The 24,561-nt window shown below is 52.4% G+C and overlaps 1 protein-coding gene across 2 annotated transcripts in view; it reads left to right on the top strand.

Annotated features, from left to right (window-relative positions):
- SCN4A (sodium voltage-gated channel alpha subunit 4) overlaps positions 1–24,561 on the top strand; it is a 171,853-nt gene that overhangs the window by 135,641 nt on the left and 11,651 nt on the right. Inside the window, exons 17-23 of one of the 2 annotated variants that reach the window (XM_050935059.1) lie at positions 9,407–9,536; positions 10,959–11,113; positions 15,183–15,356; positions 18,485–18,607; positions 19,892–20,170; positions 21,331–21,384; positions 23,838–23,975. In XM_050935059.1, the coding sequence (XP_050791016.1) occupies positions 9,407–9,536; positions 10,959–11,113; positions 15,183–15,356; positions 18,485–18,607; positions 19,892–20,170; positions 21,331–21,384; positions 23,838–23,975 (1,053 nt within the window). Of the gene's footprint in view, positions 1–9,406; positions 9,537–10,958; positions 11,114–15,182; positions 15,357–18,484; positions 18,608–19,891; positions 20,171–21,330; positions 21,385–23,837; positions 24,443–24,561 lie in introns of those variants that run through there. The other variant, XM_050935058.1, reaches the window with a different exon arrangement.

Genomic DNA, 24,561 nt, shown 5'->3' on the forward strand with positions numbered 1-24,561 from the left:
AGCTGCTCTGAGCCTGTCCCTACAAGGAACTCTGCAACCAGTGCTGGAGGATCCATGCCCCCTGTGACTTCTCCTAGCCCCTTCCCAGCTTATAGACTTCCCCAGACACACCACCCCGGAGTTTCTCCATCTGCTGCTCCCTGGGCCACCGCAAATCCCAGCCCAGGCTCTGCTTGCTGACCGACCCTTGTGCATGATGGATGGGCAAATGCGTGGGAGGGGAGTGAAGTGGAGTCTGGGGCACTGCCTGAGACAGCAGCTCAGATAGAAGCTCTGTGCCCCTCACCCACACTTCATGGTCCCTTCCCTGCTTGGGGTGGAGGTGGAAAGTGATGGTCTCACCCCAAACACACACAGAGAAGAACCATAGGCCAGCATGGGTCTCACCTCTACTCCTCTTTGGGCCAGCCAAGACCTCCCACCATTCCCAGTGTCCCCGGATCTCAGGCGGACTGGGGACTGTCCTAGAGGAGGGAGGACTCAGCCCTCACCCACCTAAGCAGATGAGGCCCTGCTGACACTACCCCAGCAGGGCCATTGTGGGGAGGCAGTGGATTCCTTCCCCCCCCCCCACACACACACTGGGCTGGTATAAGCAGAGGGTCTGAGTGCTAACACTCCATGGAGATGCATAGGGCTGTTCCCCGCTCCCTGAGCTACTGCTTCAGGCTGTCTGCAGACTCAGGAAGCCATCCCCAGAGCAGTTCCACTTGGGGCTGAGCTTCAAGTTTTCCTTTGAAATGAAAACTGAGATTCTGACCCCAGCCTGGGACAAGAGACCCACGGCCCCTGCCTAATGCACATGGACTTTAATCCACTGCGGGTGTGACTGGTTGGCTGACTGGCTGGGGAAGGGAGGAATGTCATGCACAGAAATAAATTCCCACCTGCACCCAATCTGCCTCCACCACAAAAATGAACAGCACTTCCCACGCACTGCGCATGGCCCTCCAGAAAGCTCTTCCCAGGCCCTGTGCCCAGTACTTCTAGAGCCCCATCTTTGCAAAGGGGGTCTTAGCACCCCCCAGTCTTCTAATGTCTTTACCCTCCCCACCCCCTGCCAGGTGGGGCAGGCCATTATTGTACACAGAGTCTCAGTGATCTGCCCCAGGCTCTGTTGTGGAGCAGGGATTTAGCCCCAGGCAGACACCTTAACCACTGGCTCCTCCTTCCTCTCTTGTCAGACCAGTGCTCACTCCCTGGCCCTGTGCCTGGGACACCTAGCAGGTGCCTTGGGCTGCTTCTCTGCTCCTGCCTCCCCACCCCACCCCCAGTGCCAGGTTCCTGTCCCCAGCCGGCTATTCATGACCTGTTTCAAATAGTACTTGTGACGGCAGGAGAAATTGATTGGAGACAGTTCACAACACCCATGGTGCCCGCAACCACCATCCACTGGCACACCTGCTTCTCCTGCAGGCGTTCTCAGGGGCAGACACATCATGGATTTCATCACTGCCACTAGAATCTGCCGAGTGCATCTGTGGGAGCAGGGTCTGGAGAGCAGAAGATGGCAGGAGCAAGGGAACATCTGTCCCACCTTCTGTGGCTTGTGCAGGGGCTAGGGAGAACTGCAGACCCTGCATTGAGGCTGCCTTAGGTGGACACTGAGCCCCAGAGGTGGGGCAGGGCAGCGGAGCTGAGCAGCCAAGCAGGAGATGGGTACACTGCGACTCTACAAGGGATGTAGCAGTGTGCACATGGGAACGCCAAGAGGCATTCTGCCTCCAGCACTCCGTGTTGCCAACCCTCACAATTTTTATCGAGTCTCATAATATTTTATGTCTTAAAGCGCCAGCTCCAGGAGTCAAGTGGGTAGGTGAGAATCTCTGCTTTCACATTTTTAAAGAAGTATGTTTCTAGCCCTTGTGATTGCACAGAAAAGCTGGACTTCACATGACCCACGTGATCTAAAGGCTCAGTAGCATAGAAGGGGTTTTTCCATCACTGTTTTTCCATCCACCTCCCCGAGTGATGGTAGGAAGGGAGCCGGAAGTGTTATTCCATAGCCGCGTCTCCACTGGGGTTCGGTCAGCAGAGCTACTGCGCTCAGGAGTGTGGATTTTTCTCCACCTTAGCACCTAGTTACACTGACCTAGCTTTGAATTGTGCACCAGGCCTGCATGCTTTCTGGACTGCTCACCTTGCCCCTAGCCTTGAATAGCTGCAGTTCCCTGTGGGGGAATTACAAGGAATGGGTGTGATCAGCTACTAAGCTTTTCTCCCTGTTTCTCCACACAAGGAACAGATTCTCCTACTGCTTCTAAGAAACTCAGTCACTCAGTTTGAGACATTATTTCTCTGGCTGTGCCTTGGATGGCTGATTCCCTCCCAAAGCTGGGGGTTATTCACCCTTGGAATAATGGCTGGCACTATTCTCACTGCCGTAGCCTGGCTCTAGAATTGAAGGACGTGGTCTTCAATGGTCACTAACATGGTCAGTGCCCATGTTTCTCTCCCTCCATGCTACTTGCTGCATCTCCAGTTCTCTGGATGGATTCTGGTGGTGGCACCAACAATAAACTAAAGAACCCTCATGCTTCATGGCTTCAGCTAGCCATCTGCAGGGGTTAGGAAGAGATTTCGCTCCCTCCCCCCAGCGTACCCTGGGGACAGGGGGTGATCTCCTAAAGCATCAGAGAGATCTCCTAAAGCATGGCTGGAGATAGGGCATTGGAGCGGGAGGGCAGAGCCAGATTAACCTTTTGTGGGCCCTGGCCTGGGGAGAGGAGTGAACGGGGGTCAAGGGAAGGAGGGGGCAGAGAGGAGCGAGCATTGGGCAGGGCCTCAGGGGGAGGAGGCCAAGCAGGTGTGGGCCTGGCACCACTGGCGCCATTGCAGACTCGGTACTGGGGGCGGGCCAGAGCCATTCTCTCTCTCTCAGGTTCTTGGCTGATGAGTCTAGCTCACAAGCTCAGGGTCTAACGAGTGCTGTATGTGAGGTGGGGCAGGAATCTCCCCCAAGCTAGGCTGGCAGTGAGCTTGGGGCTGAGGGTGTTGCCTTCGCCTGCAGTGTGAGGGGTGGGTCACTAGGTGTATTTCTCTTCATCATTCCCCTGCCCTCGGGCACTGGTGCACCTCAGTGCCTCCTGGTCTCTGCCTGTGCCATGCCATAGTCCAGTCTCCTGAGGACTGATGCTTTCAGGGCCGGCTCTAGCTTTTTTGCCACCCCAAGCGAAAAAACAAAAACAAAAAACCTCCTACTGCCTGCCGGACTGCTGAAGAAAGAAAAAAAAAGGCATCTGCAGGGAGCGCGTGGAGGGCAGTCAAGGCGGCTTGCAGGGCGCTGCAGCCTGCTCGCAGCCGGGCAAGAAGGGCTCCCTCCTCCAGTCTTGGGGTGCTTCCTCCAGCCGGGCAGGCAGAGCCCCCGGGGGCTGCAGGAGGTGCTAGCTCAGCCACTCCTTTAAAGGCGGCTCGGCCGGGCTGAGCTCAGAGCAGCACGAGAGGCAGAGGCCGGTGCAGGCGGTGGGGAGTGGGGCGTCCTGGGGAGCCCAGCGGCATGGTGAGCGGTGGGGATTACTAGTTCCTGCCCCCTGGCAGGGCAGCGGGAATGTGCTGCCCCAAGATTGGCCGGAGTGCTGCCCCTTACAATGTGCCGCCCCAGGCACACGCTTTCTCGTCTGGTGCCTGGAGCTGGCCCTGGATGCTTTGGGCTCATTTTGGTTGTTGGGGGTCAGTGTGTGGGTGCTGGGTGGTGTCGGTGGCCTGTGCTATGCAGGGACTAGGTGACCTGGGAGTACTGGCTGGCCATTTAACCCGTGACTCTGAAAGGCTGCTCCTGAAACACTACAGTGGCACAGCTGCATCATGGTTGTGTAGACAGTCACTACTGTAATGGGTAGGGTTCTCCCATCACTGTCGTCAGCCACCTCCCGAGAGGCGGTCGCCAGGTCATCAGAAGAACTGGGGGTGAGTTCAGCATATCTGCATCCCTGGGTGGTGCGGATTTCACACGCCGGAGACGTAGCTATGCGTTTCCAGTGTAGACAAGCCCTAATTCGAAGTCCAGGACTCTCCCACTGTGTTAGGATGACACCTAGTGGCAGACATGTAAGCACCACATTTTGGAATTGTATTGCTAACACACCGGGGGCCTTGGTTTAAAAGTAAGCCATGCAATCAGGGAACAGAAACAAGGAATGACTCAAGAAATGCCTAACACAGTTCTTCTACATTGCATGCAGGTGTCCAGTCGAAAGAGCTAGGCACTAGGGGATGGACTGTGCTCTTTTCTCACATTGAACAGCACCTGTGGCCACTTGTGCCCCATTGATTTCAATCAGTCTCCTCCAGCAAGGTCTGAGCTATTGGAAATCAGGATATGACAGTCTGGCCTTTGTACTGTGGATATCAGGATAGCCTGTGAACAACCAACCACCTGATGGACAATCACAGAAAATACTTGGCAAATCATCTCAAACTGTGAACTAATCTGTCGGAATCCCATTGAATCACAGCCAATTCGTGAACAGTTAAATCGGCTGTAAAGACAAAGACTTGAGGTCAAATTTTCAGAAGTATCTGCATGATTTGGAGCCTGAGACCCATTTTCTAAAGTGATTTCGGCACTTAAGAACCTGAGTCCCACTGATTTTTAATGAGTCCCATTTAGGCGCCTGACTCCCACTGATTTGAAAATAGCTCTTAGGTTCTTAAGTCACTTAGGCATGTTTGAAAATTTGACCCCTTGTGTCTCCAACTCATATCCTACTCCTCGACCTGAAGTGTTGTTATCATTATTTGGTTAAGCTGCTTTTAGAATAACAGTGATTGGTTCCACTTTAAAAACTAGAGACAGGAGCTGAAGAATAAAAGAAAATAAAGGTTAGAAATATTTAAACTGGGGCCAAGTTTTCAAAAATCCTCAGCATCCACTTTTGAAGATTCTGATCACACAGCCCGCTCCAGCTCTCAGGGATAAAAAAATTCCTGTTGATAACAACGAGAGCAGGATCAGCCCCAGAACTCCCACTGATATCATTTGGAACAGGATTGAACCTCAAAGAAAATCATTAATAACTTTTCTCACTTACTATCTGTTAGTTCCAGATTCAGTCAAGCAGGATAAGCTGCTTTTGAGCCAGAGGGAACATTAGGCTACCATGGCTATTTCACATCCAAGGGAATTTGTTCATGGACTATTACTCAAAAATGCTTGACAGATTCTTCTCAAACTTTGCAGAAACTTTCTTCTTTGCCTTCACAGTAAATATGGTACTTTCCAAGGCAAAGTCATGTTCCAAGGTAAAGTTATCATAGGGACTAAACGGGAATCTTGTAGTAGCCTTATTTATGGAGTGGCTGTTGCCTCTCTTATAATACACTCTGCATTGAGGGATAGCTCAGTGGTTTGAGGATTGGCCTGGTAAACCCAGGGTTGTGAGTTCAATCCTTGAGGGGGCCATTTGGGGAACTGGGGTAAAAATGTGTGGATTAGTCCTGCTTTGAGTAGGGGGTTGGACTAGATGACCTCCTGAGGTCCCTTCCAACCCCAATATTCTATGATTATACATTGATTACACTTTCAATAGTAACTGTGATGTAAGTATACATGAGTATAGAAGAAGCATTCAATACTGCATCTCACAGGATCTGCCTTGAAAAATCCATTCAAACAAGGGACTGAAAGCTGACCAGAAGGTCCTAAAGAAAGGGTCATTCTAAACTGCAGTGTGCTGGAGCAGCTCTCCCATGGGGCATGTAACATTTTCATTAGCAGTCTAGAGAGGAAATAAACAAGGTAACAAAATATGCAGGTGACTCATGGGAGGTATAGTTCAGATACCTCATGCTCCCATTCTCCTCTATGGGGAAGGCTCCCCGGCTGGACTACACCATCCATGATGCACTACAGCCTTCCATTTGTTTGAATGGTTGCAGTGCCTCTTGGGAGTCACATGACTGTAGTGCATCAAGAGAGATAAAGTCTAGCCGGGGATCCTGGCTCACCTAAGTGAATAGGGGCAAGAAGCATTCTGTTCTGTGCTAGTCTGCATAGGTACTACAACGCCCATGAGGCACTGGGGGAGTTCAGAGGACATGGATTAATGTTGATCATAGCCAAAATGAATTCCTGCCACTGGGGCAAGGCAGCCAAGGGGGATAGGGAAGGGAAGAACAGAACAATACGGAGCATTCTCTGAAGCCATGTGTGTGATGCCAACCACAGCTCTCCATGTGGGGAAAGTGCGGAGAGTGGGAAGCGCTGGGGGCTGCTGGAAGGGAATTTTTTCTACTTGTGTTTGGAGCAGCTGGGGTATTCTAGTGACCCACATTCAGAAGCTGTTCCAAGCATTGGCTGGAGCAATGGCTGTGATGGAGGCATCTGTTGTCAGTCTCAGCAGCCTGGCTCATGCATCTCCTTTACCTTTCTGGATCCCTTCACAGGCATTTGGAACAGTTTGTGTAACGCACCATGTAGCTTGGCCAGGCTAGCTCCCGTGGCAAATGGCTCATGTGTGACCCTCATGTGGGAGCATGGGTGAGCTTAGCTCTGTCCCAGCTCTTCTGATCCCCCTCTGCTTCCTTCCTTTCCCGCACTTTCTGAACTCCAGTTTAGCCCCAGTGGGAGACTGGGACATGTTAGTTCCACAGTGCAACGTGGCTAAATCTGCTGGCTACTGGCTACCTTCTTCGCTGCCGTGTCCAGTGAACCAACGCAGAGCAGCTGGCGTATCTCACCCCCGGTGGATAGAATACCCAGTATGAGCGATGGCTGAAACTTTTGGGGCCATAAGTTGCAACCTGCACCCCTTGGCTCCAGAATCTCTGTCTCATCTGTGATTGATTGAGTGCACTGACACTTGCTCGTGACCTTGGGGGAGATTAGCGCTACAGTGCACATGCCAATTGCACACAAGATACCCCTTCATATCAGGTCCTTATCATGGGACTCTTGTTGCTGTGTAGAATGTACAGGTCTGTAGATGTGTCTCTACCTACCACATGGCCGCTCAGCACATTGGATAAAACTGGCTGTTGAAGCTGGAAAGACAGATTAAAATAGGAGGATCCCTGGAGATTTGCTAAGATTTTTCTCTTAGCTAACCCACTGAAGGTTGCAGAGTGCCTTCTGGGAGCCCAGCCAAGCCAAGATTCAGAGTCAGTTCTACTGGGTGAAAACTATTTGGAATCCAGGTTTTGAACTGGAGTGAACTTTGTCCTAAAAGCTCTTCAGAGTAAGTGGAGCCAGAAATATTTGAGATAAACAGAATTCCAGGAGCCCCGGTTTCTGCTGGTCTAATTATAACAAAGGGCATTTGTCGGGGATTTCAGTGGGGTTGGTAGCCCAGGGACAGGACCGGGGCAATGAGAAGCATTCAGAGATTTTGGATAGAACTGGGTGGGAAATGGCTTTTCTGTCCTGCAAGATCTTGTGAGCTTTTGGAAATGTTTCAGTTCTGAATTGGAACAAAAAGCAGAATCTTGACAAATTTTGCACATGGATCATCCTAAAAAGAAGCCGGACAAGGTCAAATGAAATGTGTCATTTCGCTCATTTCGAATGTTTCCATTTTTTTTACCTTTTTTTAGTGTAAATTAACTAAAATTGCAAGCTGACAACTCTTTTAAACTGGGAAACCAAGGTTTTTTACTCGAAATTATCAAAACATGACATTTTGACACTTCCGAATGTTTGTTTGTTTTTTCAAAAAAATATTCTAAGTGGGAGATTCAGCCAAACTAGCCCTTTCTCACCAACAGTTTTGCTTTTGTCAAATCAGCATTTTTCCAATGAAAATAATGTTTCTTTAGAAAATTCCCAACCAGCTGGTGTTTGGGGACTTGGGAAATGCTCGAGAAACACAGCTCATCAAACGTGGCAACTCCTTTGCAGGGGTGAGCCCTCTCCATATGATCAGCACACCCACGGGCTGTGACACAGCTCTCTCCCTGCACCACCATTGCTGGGACAAGCTCTCTGATGCAAGCTACACCAGGAATTATGCTGCTTCCTTCCTTTGATTCTGCAGCTTTTGGCTTCCTGATTCTTACTTGTAACATCTCACCTGACGCAGAAGTGGGTGGCCACTTTGATTTAAACTGAAAAAGTCTGATCCTGTAGCTGCCTGCGGGGACAACAGAGAGGGTCTTTGAATGAGCTGGTCAATACACAGAAAAAGAACATGGCAAACAGCAAGGGCATTTCATGGTGGTTTTCGTTTTGTAGAGTTCCCAGCAGTTTTGTGGGTTCCCACATTTTTTGCAACAAATTTGTATTGCAATTTTTATCTGAAACATAAAAATCATTTGCAAATACACTTCCATCATGTTGTTGATTAAAAACAAAAGTGAATAAAAATATCCTGAGAAAATTCACCAAGAACTTTTTATTTAAGATGACACTTTTTGATGAAAATATTCATTTTAAAAATTGCCATTTTTGGACTAACAGACTCCTGTTTCCAAAAGTTTCAATCACCCCCACTCCCTGATCCCCCCTGGGCGTAATGCAGCTCAGTGGTTCTCAACCAGGGGTACTTTTATCCCTGGGGGTACGCAGAGGTCTTCCAGAGGGTACATTAACGTATCTAAATATTTGCCTAGTTTTACAACATGAAAAGCACTAGCGAAGTCAGTACAAACTAAAATTTCATACAGACAATGATGTGTTTATACTGCTCTATATACTATACACTGACATGTAAGTGCAATATTTATATTCCAATCATTTTATAATTGCATGGTAAAAAGGAGAAAGTCAGCAAAATTTCAGTAATAGTGTCCTGTGACACTTGTATTTTTATGTCTCATTTTGTAAGCAAGTAGTTTTGAAGTGAGGTGAAACTTGGGGGTACATCATACACATCAGACTCCTGAAAGGGGTGCAGTAGTCTGGAAAGGTGGAGAGCCACTGGTGCAGCCCACTCACCCAGACCCACTCCTCAAGCCCTGCCTTCGGAAGGCAAGACCCCACGGCGCACCCCACCAGGGCTCCTCACCGCCCACCTGCCATGCCCAGGCATAGAATTGTGGTATGTCTAGATCTGAAGTGCTACACCAGCACTGCGGCAGCTTTGCTACAATAGTGTAGCTACTTGCTACGGAGACAGAAGGGGTTTGGCCATCGCTGTAGTTAGTCCACCTCCTTGAGAGATGGTAGGAAGGTCAAGGGAGGAGTTCTTCCATTGACCTCTCAGTGTCTACCTCAGGGCTTAAGTTGGCTTTAACTGCATCTCTCAGAATTGCACTAACCCAGCCCTGCCCAGCCTGTGCTGTAACCACGCCCGTCCCTGCCCAAGATGAGGCCTCTATTGCTCCCTGGAAGCATTTGGTCTCCAATGTGTGAAGCCATTTGTTGCTGGTGCATTAGCCACTCCCAGCATTCGGGATGTCTCCTGTTTGTGACTCTGTCCCTGGTGCCTGCTGGAGCCCTGGGCTGAGTCTGTCTCCGTTCCTGCTTCCACAGAAGCCGCTGTCCAGCGACAGCACATCATCCATGTGCAGCACTGTGGATTACAAGGCGCCAGAGGTGGAGGCTGAGGAGACTGCAGACCAGGCTGCTGAGGGCCAGGGGCCTGAGCAGTGCTTCACTGACGGTAAGGGAGCCGTGCAGTGACCCTGTAGAGAGAGGCACTGGGGGAGCAGGAGGGTGGAGGGTTACCCCATCCTGGTATGATCCCAGAGCACCAGGTATGCCTGCAAAACGCAGCACAACTGCCCTGAAACCAACAGAGAATGGGCCAAGGGTAGAGAACTAGCCCTGCAGTGATAGACTCTGGGAGCTCAGTCTAGATAGATTAACAAAGGGACAGATCAGGGATGACTTGATCACTGTCTATAAGTATCTACCTGGGGAACAAATATTTCATCATGGGCTCTTCAGTGTAGCAGAGAAAGGTCTAACATGGTTAGATCCCACCCCAAACTCACAGAGCCCCCATGGGATTTCAATGCCCTGGGATCCCAACACCCATGGGATCCCATCCCAAATTCACACAGCCCCCAGGGATCCCAACCCCCCTGAGATCCCACCCCCCTCAGGGAATCCCACCCCAAACTCACATGGCAACTCACAAGCACAATGCTTCCCAGGTTGAGACAGGCCCCTGGTCCAAAGGGTGCCAGCCCCCTCCATTGATAGTTTTCCCAGGGGTGGAGGATGCAGCATGGCCAGCACTAGCCAGGGCTGGTGGTGGGAGGCAGGGGCCCTGCAGCAGGTCAGGAATTGTACATGGACCAGGTCATGGACCAGGTCAAAGAAGAACATTTGGGAAGGCAAGGCCTGGAGGGAGAAAGGCAAAGGGGAAGTGGGGGAGAGGGGCTGTTGTTGGGGGCAGAGAAAGAAAGAGGAAAGAAAAGGAGGGGCTGGTGTTAAGGGGCAGAAAGGAGATGCATGAGAGGGAGTGGCGTGAGGAAAGAACTGGTGTTAGGGAGGGGCGGGGGGCATGCAGAGGAGGGGTCAGAGGGGCTGATGCAGGGGAGGGGTCGGGGTCGGGGACCAGTGTAGGGGAGGGGTGGGGGGCTAGTGCAGGAGAGGGGTCAAGGGGGCTGGTGCAGATGAGGGGTGGGGGGCGGGGGCTGGTGTAAGGGAGAGGTCAGAGGAGCAGCCAGGAGGGCCGGTGTAGGGGAGCAGCAGGGATGTGATGAGATGTATGGTTTTGGGCCGCATGCCCCAGAGGAGCTGCTCCCCCAGGCGAGGGCAGGCGGCAATGCCACAGCATCCTGACACAGGTGAGCAGCTTGACACCCTGGCCTAGTCCATCCCGCTGGGCAGGTTCCTGGCAGATGAGTCGAATTCACCTGTCTCCAGGGTGGACCGGCTCTGCCCTTCCAGGCCCAGCTTGCCCTGGTGTGTGGCCACCCAGGCCTGGCAGAGCAGCACCTGGCTGGCTCGCTGCACCGGAAGATGACTCTGCCACCTGCAGCTCCCCAGAGGGGGTGCTGGCCCTGTGTCTGCATGTGCCATGCCGTGGCTCAGGACCTAACAGGTGCCTCTCTGCTCCCCCTACCCATCCCAGCTTGCGTGCAGCGCTTTCCTTTCCTCTATGTCGACATCACAACCAACAAAGGGAAGATCTGGTGGAACCTTCGGAAAACCTGTTTCAAGATCGTCGAGCACAACTGGTTCGAGACCTTTATCGTCTTCATGATCCTCCTCAGTAGTGGAGCGCTGGTGAGTCACAGGTTTCGGTCCCCCGCCAAAGCCCCCATGTGCCCTTCACCGAGCCCCCTGGATTGTGGGACCCCGGAATGGCAGGCTGCATGCAGGCTTTGTGGCAGCACCAGATACTCCCGAAAAGGAGGTGAATTGGATATGAAGCTAAAGGATCAGCATTCAGTGCTTTGGGCACCTGGCCAGTTGGGGGAGGCAGTTTGGGGCTGTGGGCTAAGCACCACAACTGGGGATGTTTTGCTTTGATCAGTGGCAAAATACTTAATGTTGGACAGTATGTAACCCTTCTGCCCCTCTGAGCTGGCAGCAACAAGGGCCGGGTTCAGTATCCAGGGGTTCCGTTTCAGTAACACAATGCATAACCAGCTCGAGCCTCCACCCAGTGACCTGGGACACTTACATACCACACCCTCCTGGGCGCCTCAAGGAGGCAAAATTTCCCCTCTTGCAAGCACGGATTCTGAGTGTAGCAAAATCCTTATAATAAAGGAAGGAAACAATGCAGCATCCCATTGGAGAAACACCACAAACAGGATTATAACACAAACCATAAACAAAACCCACCTCCAAGTACATTTGGCAATGTCCTTTCCCCTTTAGGGTCTTAAGTCCAATTACCCCAAAGTCCAACAACCCAAAAGTCTCTGGTCAGTGCCACCCCAGAATTCAAGAGTTTATCTGCCAAGTTTTACCCCCCTAGCCTGGGTGGAAAGGGGGGGGAAGAGTCCACACAGGGTGTTAAGGGGCACCTTACGTGGGCTAGGGCCAACTGCTCCACCTCTCCGTGAAGTTCTGCTGCAGCCTTCACCACGACCCGCTCCACCACACCAGCTGTGCCGCTCCTCCAGCTGTCCGTGCAAACCACTTCACTCTGCTCACTGCTCCATGAGCTGCTCCAACCACAGCTGCTCAAACACGCTGCAAACCGCTCCTCTCTGCCAGCCGCTTAACAATAGGTCTTCAGGCTCCCCCACAGGTTAACACAGCACTTAGTGATTTCAGCTCTTAGTAGGGGAGCCCTGGTGTTGGTGCACCATTAGCTCAACATGAATTCAGCTCAGCAGTCTTTAGATGGACTCCTAATGGAATCAAAATTAGCTCTACTCTTCAACAGTGGAGAGAGGAGGATGTGCAATTGGTGTTCCAGGCCCTCACAAGGGGCCCATACCATCAGGTACACACACCAGTCCCCAACCTCTCTCTCTCTTCATGGGGTTTTGGAACCCATGGGTTGCGTCATCTCTGTCACAAAGCAATCCCACAGCTCCCCATTCACACAATCAGGGTGACAAACTTTTTTTTTTCTGCCCCAATAACAAAGAAATTGGGGATCCCAGAGCTGTTAAAATAACCATCCCAGTCTGCTGTGGGCTTATGCGAAGTGGAGGGTGGATGCCAATGCAAATCTTTCCCCAGTCTTTGAAATTCTTGGAATTCTTTCCACATTCCCTACAATTCACCACCAGATGTCACGGTAGCGCTCATCCTGACTCTGCTTACAAGTAAAATGCCATCAGTACGTTTCAGGCCAGTAAGCCTGACTTCAGTAACGGGCAAACTGGTTGAAATTATAGTAAAGAACAAAATTATCAGACACACACATGAACATGATCTGTTGGGGAAGAGTCAACATGGTTTTTGTAAAGGGAAATCATGCCTCACCAATCTACTAGAATTCTTTGAGGGGTGAACAAGCATGTGGACAAAGAGGATCCAGTGGATATAGTGTACTTAGATTTTCAGAAAGCCTTTGACAAGGTCCCTCACCAAAGGCTCTCAAGCAAAGTAAGCTGTCATAGGATAAGAGGGAAGGTTCTCTCATAAATTGGTAACTGGTTAAAAGGTAGGGAACAAAGGGTAGGTCAGTTTTTAGAATGGAGAGAGGTAAATAGTGGTGTCCCCCAGGGGTCTGTACTGGGCCCAGTCCTATTCAACATATTCATAAATGATCTGGAAGAAGGGGTAAACAGTGAGGTGGCAAAATTTGCAGATGATACAAAATTATTCAAGATAGTTAAGTCCCAAGCAGACTGTGAATAGCTACAAAAGGATCTCACAAAGCTGGGTGAGTGGGCAACAAAATGGCAGATGAAATTCAATGTTGATAAATGCAAAGTAATGCACATTGGAAAACATAATTCCAACTATACATATACAATGATGGGGTCTAAATGAATTGTTACTACTCAAGAGAGAGATCTTAGAGTCATTGTGGATAGTTCTCTGAAAACCTCCACTCAATGCGCAGTGGCAGTCAAAAAAGTGAACAGAATGTTGGGAATCATTAAGAAAGGGATAGATAATAAGACAGAAAATATCATATTGTCTCTATATAAATCCATGGTATGTCCACATCTTGAATACTGTGTGCAGATGTGGTAGCCCCATCTCAAAAAAAGATATATTGGACTTGGAAAAGGTTCAGAAAAGGGCAACAAAAATGATTAGGGGTATGTATGAGGAGAGATTAATAAGACTGGGACTTTTCAGCTTCGAAAAGAGACAACTAAGGGGAGATATGATTGAGGTCTATAAAATCATGACTGGTGTGGAGAAAGTAAATAAGGAAGTGTCATTTACTCCTTCTCATAACACAAGAACTAGGGGTCACCAAATGAAATAAATAGGCAACAGGTTTAAAACAAACAAAAGAAAGTATTTTTTCACACAATGCACAGTCAACCTGTAGAACTCTTTGCCAGAGGATGTTGTGAAGGCAAAGACTATAACAGGGAGGACAGGTCCATCAATGGCTATTAGCCAGTATGGGCAGGGAGAGTGTCCCTAGCCTCTGTTTGCCAGAAGCTGGGAGTGGGCGACAGGGGATGGATCACTTGATGATTACCTGTTCTGTTCATTCCCTCTGGGGCACCTGGCATTGGCCGCTGTTAGAAGACAGGACACTGGGCTAGATGGACCTTTGGTCTGACCCAGAGTGGCCATTCTTATGTTCAGTATTAATGATTCATTTAGATGAATAAATGAGATTGTTCACAACTCCCGCACACTCTGGGAAACTTCATTTAATTTGTTCCTATTTGGAAGGGATTTCTGTAATCCCCAAAGATTTGCAACCTCGATTATAAAAGCCTCGAATGGCCCCAAAATTGGCCATTCCTAGGGACCCTTCCTCTCCACTGCCCCAGGGCCCTGCTCTTTGAAAGATGGTATCAGAGCCAAATCACAGCTTTTGCAGATCCATCCCCCTAGCATGTTTTAGATGACTGTGGGTCTGCTCGGGTGGCTGGGCTGCAGGGCATATAGTCCATTCTCCCTTGGTAAATACCACCCACTCTTCAACATTGCCAAAGAACTTTTTCGTAATGGTGGCTTGATTTTATGGGGATGGTTTTATCACTTTTCATCAGCTCTGTGGCCCTGGCTGTCAGGGGACACCCATTAGACAAGATTATTGTATTGATTGGTTTAGCATTAGCAGCTGATTGCTTTGCTATCCTAGTGCTTGAGTGATAGTTTTGAAGTTGGTCAGACAATAAGTCATGGATCAGCTTGTTTTTGGTTCCCCTTTAAATATTTGGACTGAATACATCTTGGCTAAAAATCAGTCCTTGTTTGCATTCCTGAGACTTTCCTCCCTACAACTCTGGGGGTAACATTTTCATGTCTCTAAGTGACTTAGGGGCCCAAGTCCAATTTTCAGAAGTGATTTAGGCACTTAGGAGTGCCACTGTCAATGGACATAGGCTCCAAGGGCTCAGAATTTCAGAGGTATTTAGGTGCCTAATCATGCAAATAGGCACACAGTGGGATTTTCAAATGCCCTCTGTGCCTATCTCCCATTGATTTCATTGGCACCTTTGGGTGCCCTACTACCTTTCAAAATCTGGCACTAAGTGTCTGTACTTTTTAAAATGGGCTTTTGGCTCCTAAGTCACTGAAGTGCTTTGGAAATTTTTGCCCTTTAAAACCACCAGAGCCCTTTAAATGTAGCAAAAGGAGAAAGGCCTCAATCCAGCTGCTGCTCTCCTGTCCCACTATAGCCGTGAATTCCTCTGCTGGGAGCCCATCTCACGGAAGCCCGACTCATCTAGCTCTGCACCTCTTCTAGGCTTTTGAAGACATCTACATTGAGCAGCGGAAGGTGATCCGCACGATCCTGGAGCATGCTGACAAGGTCTTCTCCTACGTGTTTGTCCTCGAGATGCTACTCAAGTGGGTGGCATATGGTTTCAAGGTGTATTTCACCAATGCCTGGTGCTGGCTCGATTTTCTCATCGTGGATGTAAGTTGCTGCTCGAGCAATGGAGCAGAAAAGAGCATTTCCATGCTTTGGAGCTTTACATTAGCAATCAGCAGATATTTCTGCAGCAAACGGCAAAGGGATAGCTCTGGGGCACGGGAAATTCAGCATCTCTGGGTCAAGGGCCATTTGGGTCTGTGAATGCAGAATCTCTGCTCCATGCAGGCTCTAAAAGAGGCCGCAGCCCAAGCTGCTCCCACGCTGAGTGGGAGGGGGGACTGGGCTTGATGGGGTGCTCCCAGCAGCGTTCCATGGTGCAGTGTTCCAATGTGGTTCCAGCACATAGTGCTTTGACATGGCCCAGATCCATGTTAGGGGACTTGGCTGTGGGACAGGCGTCCAGAGAGCAGGCAAATGCAGAGTGAGGGGCTATAGGGAGCACTGAAAACCATCCCATTTGAAAAGGACTTTCCACTCTAAGAGTTACACTCACAACACTGAACCCCCTTTTACCCCAACACTGATCCCTTTGAACCCCCAAACCCCAGCACTGACCCTTCTTCTCCCCACTAACCCAGCACTGACCTCTCTTCTCCTCCCAAACCCCGCACTGACCCTTCTTCTCCCCACTAACCCAGCACTGACCCCTCTTCTCCTCCCAAACCCCGCACTGACCCTTGTTCTCCCCACTAACCCAGCACTGACCCCCTTCTACTCCCTACCCCAGCAAAGACCCCTCTTCTCCTCCCAAACCCCGCACTGACCCTTCTTCTCCCCACTAACCCCGCACTGACCCTTCTTCTCCCTATCCCAGCACTGATCCCCCCTTCTCCCTCCAAATCCAGCACTGATCCCCCTTCTCCACCCAAATGCAGCACTGCCCCCTATTTCCCCCCAACCCCAGCACTGACCCCTCTTGCATCCCCAAACCCTAGCACTGACCCCTGTGACAAAGTTCCTCCTCTACCTTGGCAGGTCCTGCGCTTATCGGCAGATTTGCTCCCCTCAGTGATCTTCCCCACAGTCTGGGTCAACATCTCCTATGTCTGATCAGGAGTTGGGAGGTTTGGGGGGAACCCGGGCCTGCCCTCTACTCCGGGTTCCAGCCCAGGGCCCTGTGGATTGCAGCTGTCTATAGTGCCTCCTGTAACAGCTACATGACAGCTACAACTCCCTGGGCTACTTCCCCATGGCCTCCTCCAAACACCTTCTTTATCCTGACCACAGGACCTTCCTCCTGGTGTCTGATAACGCTGTACTCCTCAGTCCTCCAGCAGCACAGCCTCTCACTCTCACTCTCACTCTCAGCTCCTCGTGCCTCTTGCTCCCAGCTCCTCACACGCACTTCCTCTCCTCTGGCTCCCCCTTGCCTGGCTGGAGTGAGCTCCTTTTTAAACCCAGGTGCCCTGATTAGCCTGCCTTGATTGGCTGCAGGTGATCTAATCAGCCTGTCTGCCGTAATTGGTTCTAGCAGGTTCCTGATTACTCTAGTGCAGCCCCTGCTCTGGTCACTCAGGGAACAGAAAACTACTCAGCCAGTGACCAGTATATTTGACAGCTTGTACTCTGCCCTGGTCCCGAGGCCCACCCCCACTGGATACCAATCGGACCAGTATATTTGCCCTCTACCAGACTCCTGTACCCCACTGGCCTGGGTCTGTCACACCCCCTTTCCCCCAAACCCAGAACTGACCCCCCCTTGCATGGCCAGCACTGGCCCCCCTTCTCCCCCTCCCCAGCACTGACCCCCTTTCTCCCCCCAAACCCAGCACTGGCCCCCTTCTGCCCACAAAGCCCAGCACTGAAGCTGCACCTCAGGCCAGGGCTTGGACTGTGAAGCCCTCCCGAGGTGCCAGACCCTGGGCCGCGGCATCTGCAGAGCTCTTTAGCACGGCAGAGCAAGCCTGGGTCCGTCCGCCCCAGCTCAGAGGCTCGTTGCCTGGCGTGGGCAGTGGGTATCAGAGGCGAGGTCTCCCCAAATGGGGCAAGAAATGGCGGCTGTGGGCCCACCGCCTGTGAAGCGCTGCTGCTGGAAGCGCCTGGAAGTGGGGGCACCATTGGTGCCAGGACCGTGGCCCTGCCTGCACTCTGCCCTGAGGCCTCGCCCGCGCCGCACCTCTTCCTGCCCCTGCTCTGCCTCTCCCCCAGACCCCCTGCCCACCGCTTCTGCCTCTTCAGGGGAGGAGGCAGAGAGACACGAGGGGCAGGGCCTTGGGGGAGGGGGCAGTGAGCCATGAGCAGCGGGTGAGGCAGTCTTGGGGGTGGGGGCAGACAGAGAGTGAGCAGTGGGTGGGGGGGCTCAGGAAAGGAGAGGAGCACGCAGCAGGCAGGGGGTCCTTCGGGGAGGAGAAGAGCAAGCGGCAGGTGGGGGAGCCGCAGGGGAGAAGGCTGAGTGGGAGGGGCCTCCGGGCGGAGCAGGAGGTGGGGCCATGGTCCAGGTGCCAGTGGCCCCCCCACTTCTTGGGAGCTTCCAGCACTCACTCCCAGCCTCCCCCAACACAAGAGTCAGGCCCCAGCTAGGGTGCCCAGGCTGTGTAGATCGCCCCCAAGGGACTGGCCCACGGTCACCCAGGGCATGTGCAAAGAAGCAGGGTCCCCTGACCCCCAGGCTCACACCGTAAACAGTGGGCTGAGCCTCTGAGCGCCAACCCTTCTGGTGGGAAATGTCCATCAGGGATGGGGAATGAGGCACCGGCCCTGCAGGCTCAGGAACACCCATGGAAAAAAAGTAGTGGGTGCTCAGCACCTACCGGCAGCCCTTCCTCCCTGCCCCAGCACCTCCCACCTGCCAGTGGCCCTGCCGATCAGCTCCTCCCCCTCCCTGCCAGCACCTCCACCCCCCATAATCAGCTGTTCAGTGGCATGCAGGAGGCGCTGGGGGGGTAGGGAAGGAGCAGGGCAGGAAGAGGCGGGGGAGGGGGCAGAAGACGTGGGGTGGAAGGTTTGGGGGAGGAGTGGAGTGGGGGTGGGGCCTGGGGAAGAGCAGGGGTGGGAAGAGGTGGGGTGGGGACTTTGGGGAAGGGTGGAGTGGGGGTGGGGCCTGCGGCAGAGCAGGAGTCGAGCACCCCCCTGGGAACAGAGGATGTCAACGCCTATGCAGGTTGCCATCTCCTCTGGAGCTGCCTTGGGTCTATTAGCGCCGCTGCTAATGGCTCTGGGTTTTTCCCAAGGTTTCCATTATCAGCTTGACAGCAAACTGGCTGGGCTATTCTGAACTGGGCGCCATCAAATCGCTGAGGACTCTGAGGGCTTTGCGACCACTGCGGGCTCTGTCAAGATTCGAAGGCATGAGGGTAGGTCCTTTGCCAGGTCTCCTGGCTAGGGGTGACTAACTGAGTCGTAGGCACCTGGTAGACCCAGAACCGCTAGGTACTTCTCGTTGTGAGGGCCGAGGGAACCAATGTGTTGGACACAGAGCCAGCTGTGCCCTGGTGCTTCTAGGAAGGGCTTTTCAGAGGAAATGGCTGCCCCGCATTGCCAAAGCCAAGCCTTTGGAAACTGGAGATCGGCCTAAAATCATGAGATTCTAAAACTAGTAACTTTGGCAAGTTCCTTTGCTGGTCTTTTGGGGTCACGTGTTGAAGCTTTTCTCTGCAATCACAAGGGCCAGACTCATTGCTTCTTTACTGAATGCCAAGAATGCTCATGAAATCACCAGATTCCAGGAGCTGAGACTTTAACAAGATCCTCAACTATCCTGAGACTCGCAATGAGTGGGCAACACTGGATCACTCCCTTACAGACCCAGCAATGGGGAGTGCGGAGTGCTCACAGAGGGCAGGGGACAGGACTTCCTGCCTGGCTTGTGGCTGCCTGCACAGAGCTGAGGGAAGGACGGGGTGGACACAGAGAGGCCAGGCCCCCAAATTGTATTCAGTAGACTCAGACTCGCTCTCCAGCTGGCGTTGGTGGTGCCTGGAGGTAACGCAGCCCGCTGGGTAGATGTTCTCCTCTGGGCCTCACTCTTTGAAGCCCAGTTGCTCCAATGAGGGACTTTAATGCCCTCAAAGTGCAGCCCTTGATTGCACCACACCTAGCCCGTGCCTGGCCCGCTGCCCGCTCCTCTCTCCTCCACAGTGCCGGCCTAGAGCTTCGAAATGGAAGAGGAGGGGCAGGCCCAGGAGGCCATGGTACTAACCTGTGCCACCGCCCGTGCTACTTTGACTTTCCTGCTATTGGCGCACAGTGATCTAGCTACATCAGAGCCAGCGTGGATATGTCTACACATGCTGCAATCACACCTCTGACTGCAGTGTAGACGGTCCCTGACAATCCCATTCCAGCTAGACGAGGTCCCATCTCTCCCGGGCAGCGCATCCCGTGTGCTCCTCGGCTATGTGGAGTGAGGAGGCTCAAATCTGGCCAAGGGGGGGGTGTGTGCCTCACACAGGAACTCCAGGTAACTGCACCGGCAGCACAATAACCTGTCCAGGTGGCTTTGAGGAGACGCATCTGCTCCTAGGTGTGGGGTACCTGTAATTCCATCCGAGCAGCAGAGCTAGCACCCAGCCACAGAACTGCCACTCGCAGTTGTTTCCCGCAGGCCAGCCCAGCCCCTCCCTCCCGTCCCGTTGCAGGTGGTGGTCAATGCCCTGCTGGGTGCCATCCCCTCCATTATGAACGTCCTGCTGGTCTGCTTGATCTTCTGGCTGATATTCAGCATCATGGGGGTGAACCTGTTTGCGGGGAAATACTACCGGTGCATCAACACCACTACGGACGAGCTCTTTGCCATCAGCGAGGTGAACAACAAAAGCGACTGCCTGGCGCTGCTCCACACCAACCAGGTGCGCTGGGTAAACGTCAAGGTCAACTTCGACAACGTGGGCTTGGGCTACCTGTCCCTGCTGCAGGTGGTAAGTACTCCGCCGCGCGGCAGCTCTTGGCCTGGGGTAACCCCAGGCTGGCACAGCTCCCCAGCCAGAGCAGCTGTCAGATGCAGAGTGAGAGGCTCCCTTGCAGTCCCTAGGCACCGGGTTGCTGGGCTCTGTTTTATCATTATGTACCTGACAGTAGCATCTAGAGTCTTGACCAAGATCAGGGCTCTGCTGTGCTAGTGCAGAGTGAGCGACCGTCCCTCTCCCAAAGAGCTTACAGGAAAAATAGGACCAAATGATTAACCCCATTTTACAGAAGGGGGTGGGGAAAACTGAGGCACAGAAAGGGGAAGGGACTTGCCCAAGATCACCCACTCCAGGTCAGATTGGCACCTAGCTGATCAGTGCAGGTCAGTGCAGCCCTAGCTGATCACCAATCTGGTGCTCAGCTTCCCCTGCAGTCGTGTCATGCCATCTAATGCAGGAAACAAGACATGCACCCTCTTTTGTTCAGTCACAAACACCAAGCCCTCTCCAGCTCCTGGTGGAGTGACTGGTCCAACCCCCATGATTGCCAGAGACGCAGGATCAGGTGCTACAGGTTAACAGCTAGGCAGTGATCAGTTAGCTGTGTGTTGTACAAATGCAGCCCAGAAGCTAACTGGGAAGCCGAGGAGTCAGCTAGATTTCTGGTTAGCAAAGCTGGAGCTTGAGGCACTCCTGGCCCAGCTCAGTGGTTGACACCAGCCTGCCTCACTGCGTGACACTGCAGTTTTCCGGGCCCCCCAGTCACACGTAAAGCGCCATCTCCAGCGATCAGTGTAGCTTCTCCCCCCGAATGGAGTGTAGGTGGGGGGTTTGGTTGTTCCACAGCAGGCTGCCTGGGAATTTTCTGACATGAGGATTTTTTGTCCAAATGCCGATTTGTCGAAGGAGAAACTTCCCCTGGAAATGTCTCGGTTTCAGCAACCCATTCACTGGGAAGGCTCCTCACGTCTCGGCTGGAATCTCTGGTCCAAGCGGTAAAGGCTATGCTAGACCCTAGCGCACTTCTGAGGGATGCAGGAGCCCTTTGGTCTGCCTGAGTTAGGGCAGGAATTTAAGCCTGTTTATTCCACAGCCCAGGGGCCAGATGTTCAGCAGCCAACGTGCTGAGCTCCCCTGGGGACTGACTCCACTGCTCTGTGCTGTCCCGGCAGGCCACCTTCAAAGGCTGGATGGACATCATGTATGCGGCCGTGGACTCCCGCGAGGTGAGATGACACAGAGCGAGAAGCGACATGCCTGGTTTCACAGGGCATGCTGGGACAAGGAGCCCTGCCCTGCATGGTTCAGCATGGCCCTGGGGCTGGCTTAGGGCTGTGAGGGGCACTTTCTCTGTGCTCTGCCCCCTGGCACTGGCAGGCTGGTTAGGGGCAGAGGAGCTGGGAAGGGAGGGGTGGAGCTGTCACCCTGTCCCATAGCTGAGCAGTGAACCATGGGAACAGGACACAGCCTGGTGTTTCATTGATCACACATTTTGCAGGCGCCACCCTCCCCCTTTGTCTTGCCAGTGGCCCCCAGAAACCAGCCCTCTCCAAAGTGCTCCAAGCTGACCCCAAACTATCAGATCTCCCCGTCTTTTCTGGGACAGAACCTGTCAGGGTCCCCTCCCCACTCTGAACTCTAGGGTACAGATGTGGGGACCCGCATGAAAGACCCTCTAAGCTTATCTCTACCAGCTTAGGTTAAAAACTTCCCCAAAACACAAATTCTTCCTTGTCCTTGGAACAGTATCGCTGCCACCACCAAGTGAGTTAGACAAAGATTTAGGAAAAGAACCACTTGGAGTTCCTGTTTCCCCAATATAGCCCCCCAAACCCCTTCACCCCCTTTCCTGGGGAGGCTTGAGAATAATATACCAACCAAATAGGTTAACAAAGTGGGCACAGACCAGCCCTTGGGTTTTTAGGACACTAAAAACCAATCAGGTTCTTAAAAGCAGAACTTTATTATAAAGAAAAAGTAAAAGCAGCACTTCTGTAAAATCAAGATGGAAGGTAATTTTACAGGGTAATCAGATTCAAAACACAGAGGATTCCCCTGTAGGCAAAACTTTAAATTTACAGAAAAAACAGGAATAAATTTCCCTCTTAGCCTAGGGAAAATTCACGAGCTAAAACAAAAGATACTCTAATGCATTTCCTTCCTAGGACTTACAATTTGTAATCTTAGGTCTGGTCTACACTTGGGTTGACGTATCTTAGTTCAACTTACCTCGCGTCCTCACGGCACGGGGTCGACTCCCCCACGGCTCCCCCGTCAGCTTCCGCCTCTCCCTGAGCTGGAGTTCAGCAGTCGACGGGAGAGCGATTGGGGATCGATTTATCGTGTCTACACTACATGTGATAAACCAATCCCCGATAGATTGATCGCAACCCGCTGATCCGGATCGGCGGGTAGTGTAGACATAGCCTTAGATGCTTAGTTCAGGTGTTGCTTTAGGAGCTGTATTTTCCCTGCCCTGGTTCCTCGTTGACATGGAGAGAACACTCAGAGAGACAAAACAAATCCTTCCCCCACCGACTTGAAAGTATCTTCTCCCCTCATTGGTCCTTCTGGTCAGGTGCCAACCAGGTTATTTGAGCTTCTTAACCCTTGTGACAGAGCCAGGCCAGTGGGGTGCAGGAGTCTGGTAGAGGGCAAATATACTGGTCACTGGGTGAGCAGTTTTCTATTCCCTGAGTGACCAGAGCAGGGGCTGCACTAGAGTAATCAGGAACCTGCTAGAACCAATTAAGTCAGACAGGCTGATTAGATCACCTGCAGCCAATCAAGGCAGGCTAATCAGGGCACCTGGGTTTAAAAAGGAGCCAGAGGAGGGGAAATGTGTGAGAGGAGTTGGGAGCAAGAGACACAAGGAGCTGAGACTGTGTGCTGCTGGAGGACTAAGAAGTACAAGCATTATCAGACACCAGGAGGAAGGTCCTGTGGTGAGGATAAAGAAGGTGTTGGAGGAGGCCATGGGGAAGTAGCCCAGGGAGGTGTAGCTGTCACACAGCTGTTACAGGAGGCACTATAGACAGCTGCAAATCCATAGGGCCCTGGGCTGGAACCTGGAGTAGAGGGTGGGCCTGGGTTCTCCCCCAAACCTCACAACTCCTGATCAGACACAGGAGGAGTTGATCCAGACTGTGGGGGAGATCACTGAGGTGAGCAAATCTGCCAATAAGTGCAGGACCCACCAAGGTAGAGGAGGAACTTTATCACACCCTTTACAGGTAAAGGAGGGATTTTATGCTACCCATGTTTATGACAGAAGCTTTTCCCCACCCTATGTCCCCACTTCTTTCCCATAGCCAAGTCCTCCACTCCTCCCATCCCGGGAGCTGCTCTTGACCTTCCCTCATGACATCTGCAGCCAGGGACAGACTGACGTTCTGCGGCACAGAGCTTTTCAGAGCGTCTCCAAGGCAGGTGGAGGGTCCAGAGCAGCTCTTACCACAGGCTGGCTCCAGCGTCCAGCTTGGCCAAGTGGCAGGGCCTTGGGGCAAGAGGAGGAGCAGGATGCTTTCTTTGTTCTTTGTACCAGGGTCCCAGTGTCGGGGTGGGGGGCGGCTGGGTTGTCAGCATCCCCAGTGTCCTGCAGTGCAGCAGTGACCCCATGCCTGGGGAGGAGGGAGTGGACTGTGCCCTGCCACTCACGCGTCCCCTTCTCCTCACTCAGATCGAAGAACAGCCGCTGTATGAGACCAACCTCTACATGTACATCTACTTTGTCATCTTCATCATCTTCGGCGCCTTCTTCACCCTCAACCTCTTCATTGGCGTCATTATCGACAACTTCAACCAGCAAAAGAAGAAGATAAGTATTTCCTGGCCTGCCTGGGCTCCTGGCATTCCCGTAGCCCTGGAGATCCGGACGGGGCCATTGGGATCAGTTAGTCTAGCCTGGCTGCTGTGCATGAGCTGAGAATCCCCTGGGCAGTTCCCTGTCGTGCCAGCGCCCACTCTTCCCGATCACTGGGGATGCTAAATGAGCTCCCTATGGGAACCTGAGAAGTCACATCCTGGGCTTTGTGCCTGAGGTTTCCTCATTTAGGGAATGTAAAGGGGACCTGGAAAGTACTCAGAAAAACCAAAGATGGTGCAGGGAGGGAGGGTCTTTTCTATGCGATTTGGACCCCAGAAGCATCAGCATTGCCAGGCCTGGCCCTCTGTGCTCTTCTGGGGTCGCTGGGGGGCCAGGGGCCTGGGACTGGGCACTCAGGGGTGTTGTGGAGGCACAGAGCCCCTAGAAGGACAGTGCCATAGCACCCATGGATCCCCTGCACTCTATTTGGTCTAGAGTGAACCCCAGAATCCAGGGGTGGGACCCATGGGCAACCCCTGCCCCCTTTGGGGAAATGTGGAGTGGGGAGGGAGGGGTCGGGTGATGACACTGAGCTGCT

The sequence above is a fragment of the Gopherus flavomarginatus genome, chromosome 25 (genome assembly GCF_025201925.1).
Source record: "Gopherus flavomarginatus isolate rGopFla2 chromosome 25, rGopFla2.mat.asm, whole genome shotgun sequence".
In the NCBI taxonomy this organism is placed as follows: Eukaryota; Metazoa; Chordata; order Testudines; family Testudinidae; genus Gopherus; species Gopherus flavomarginatus.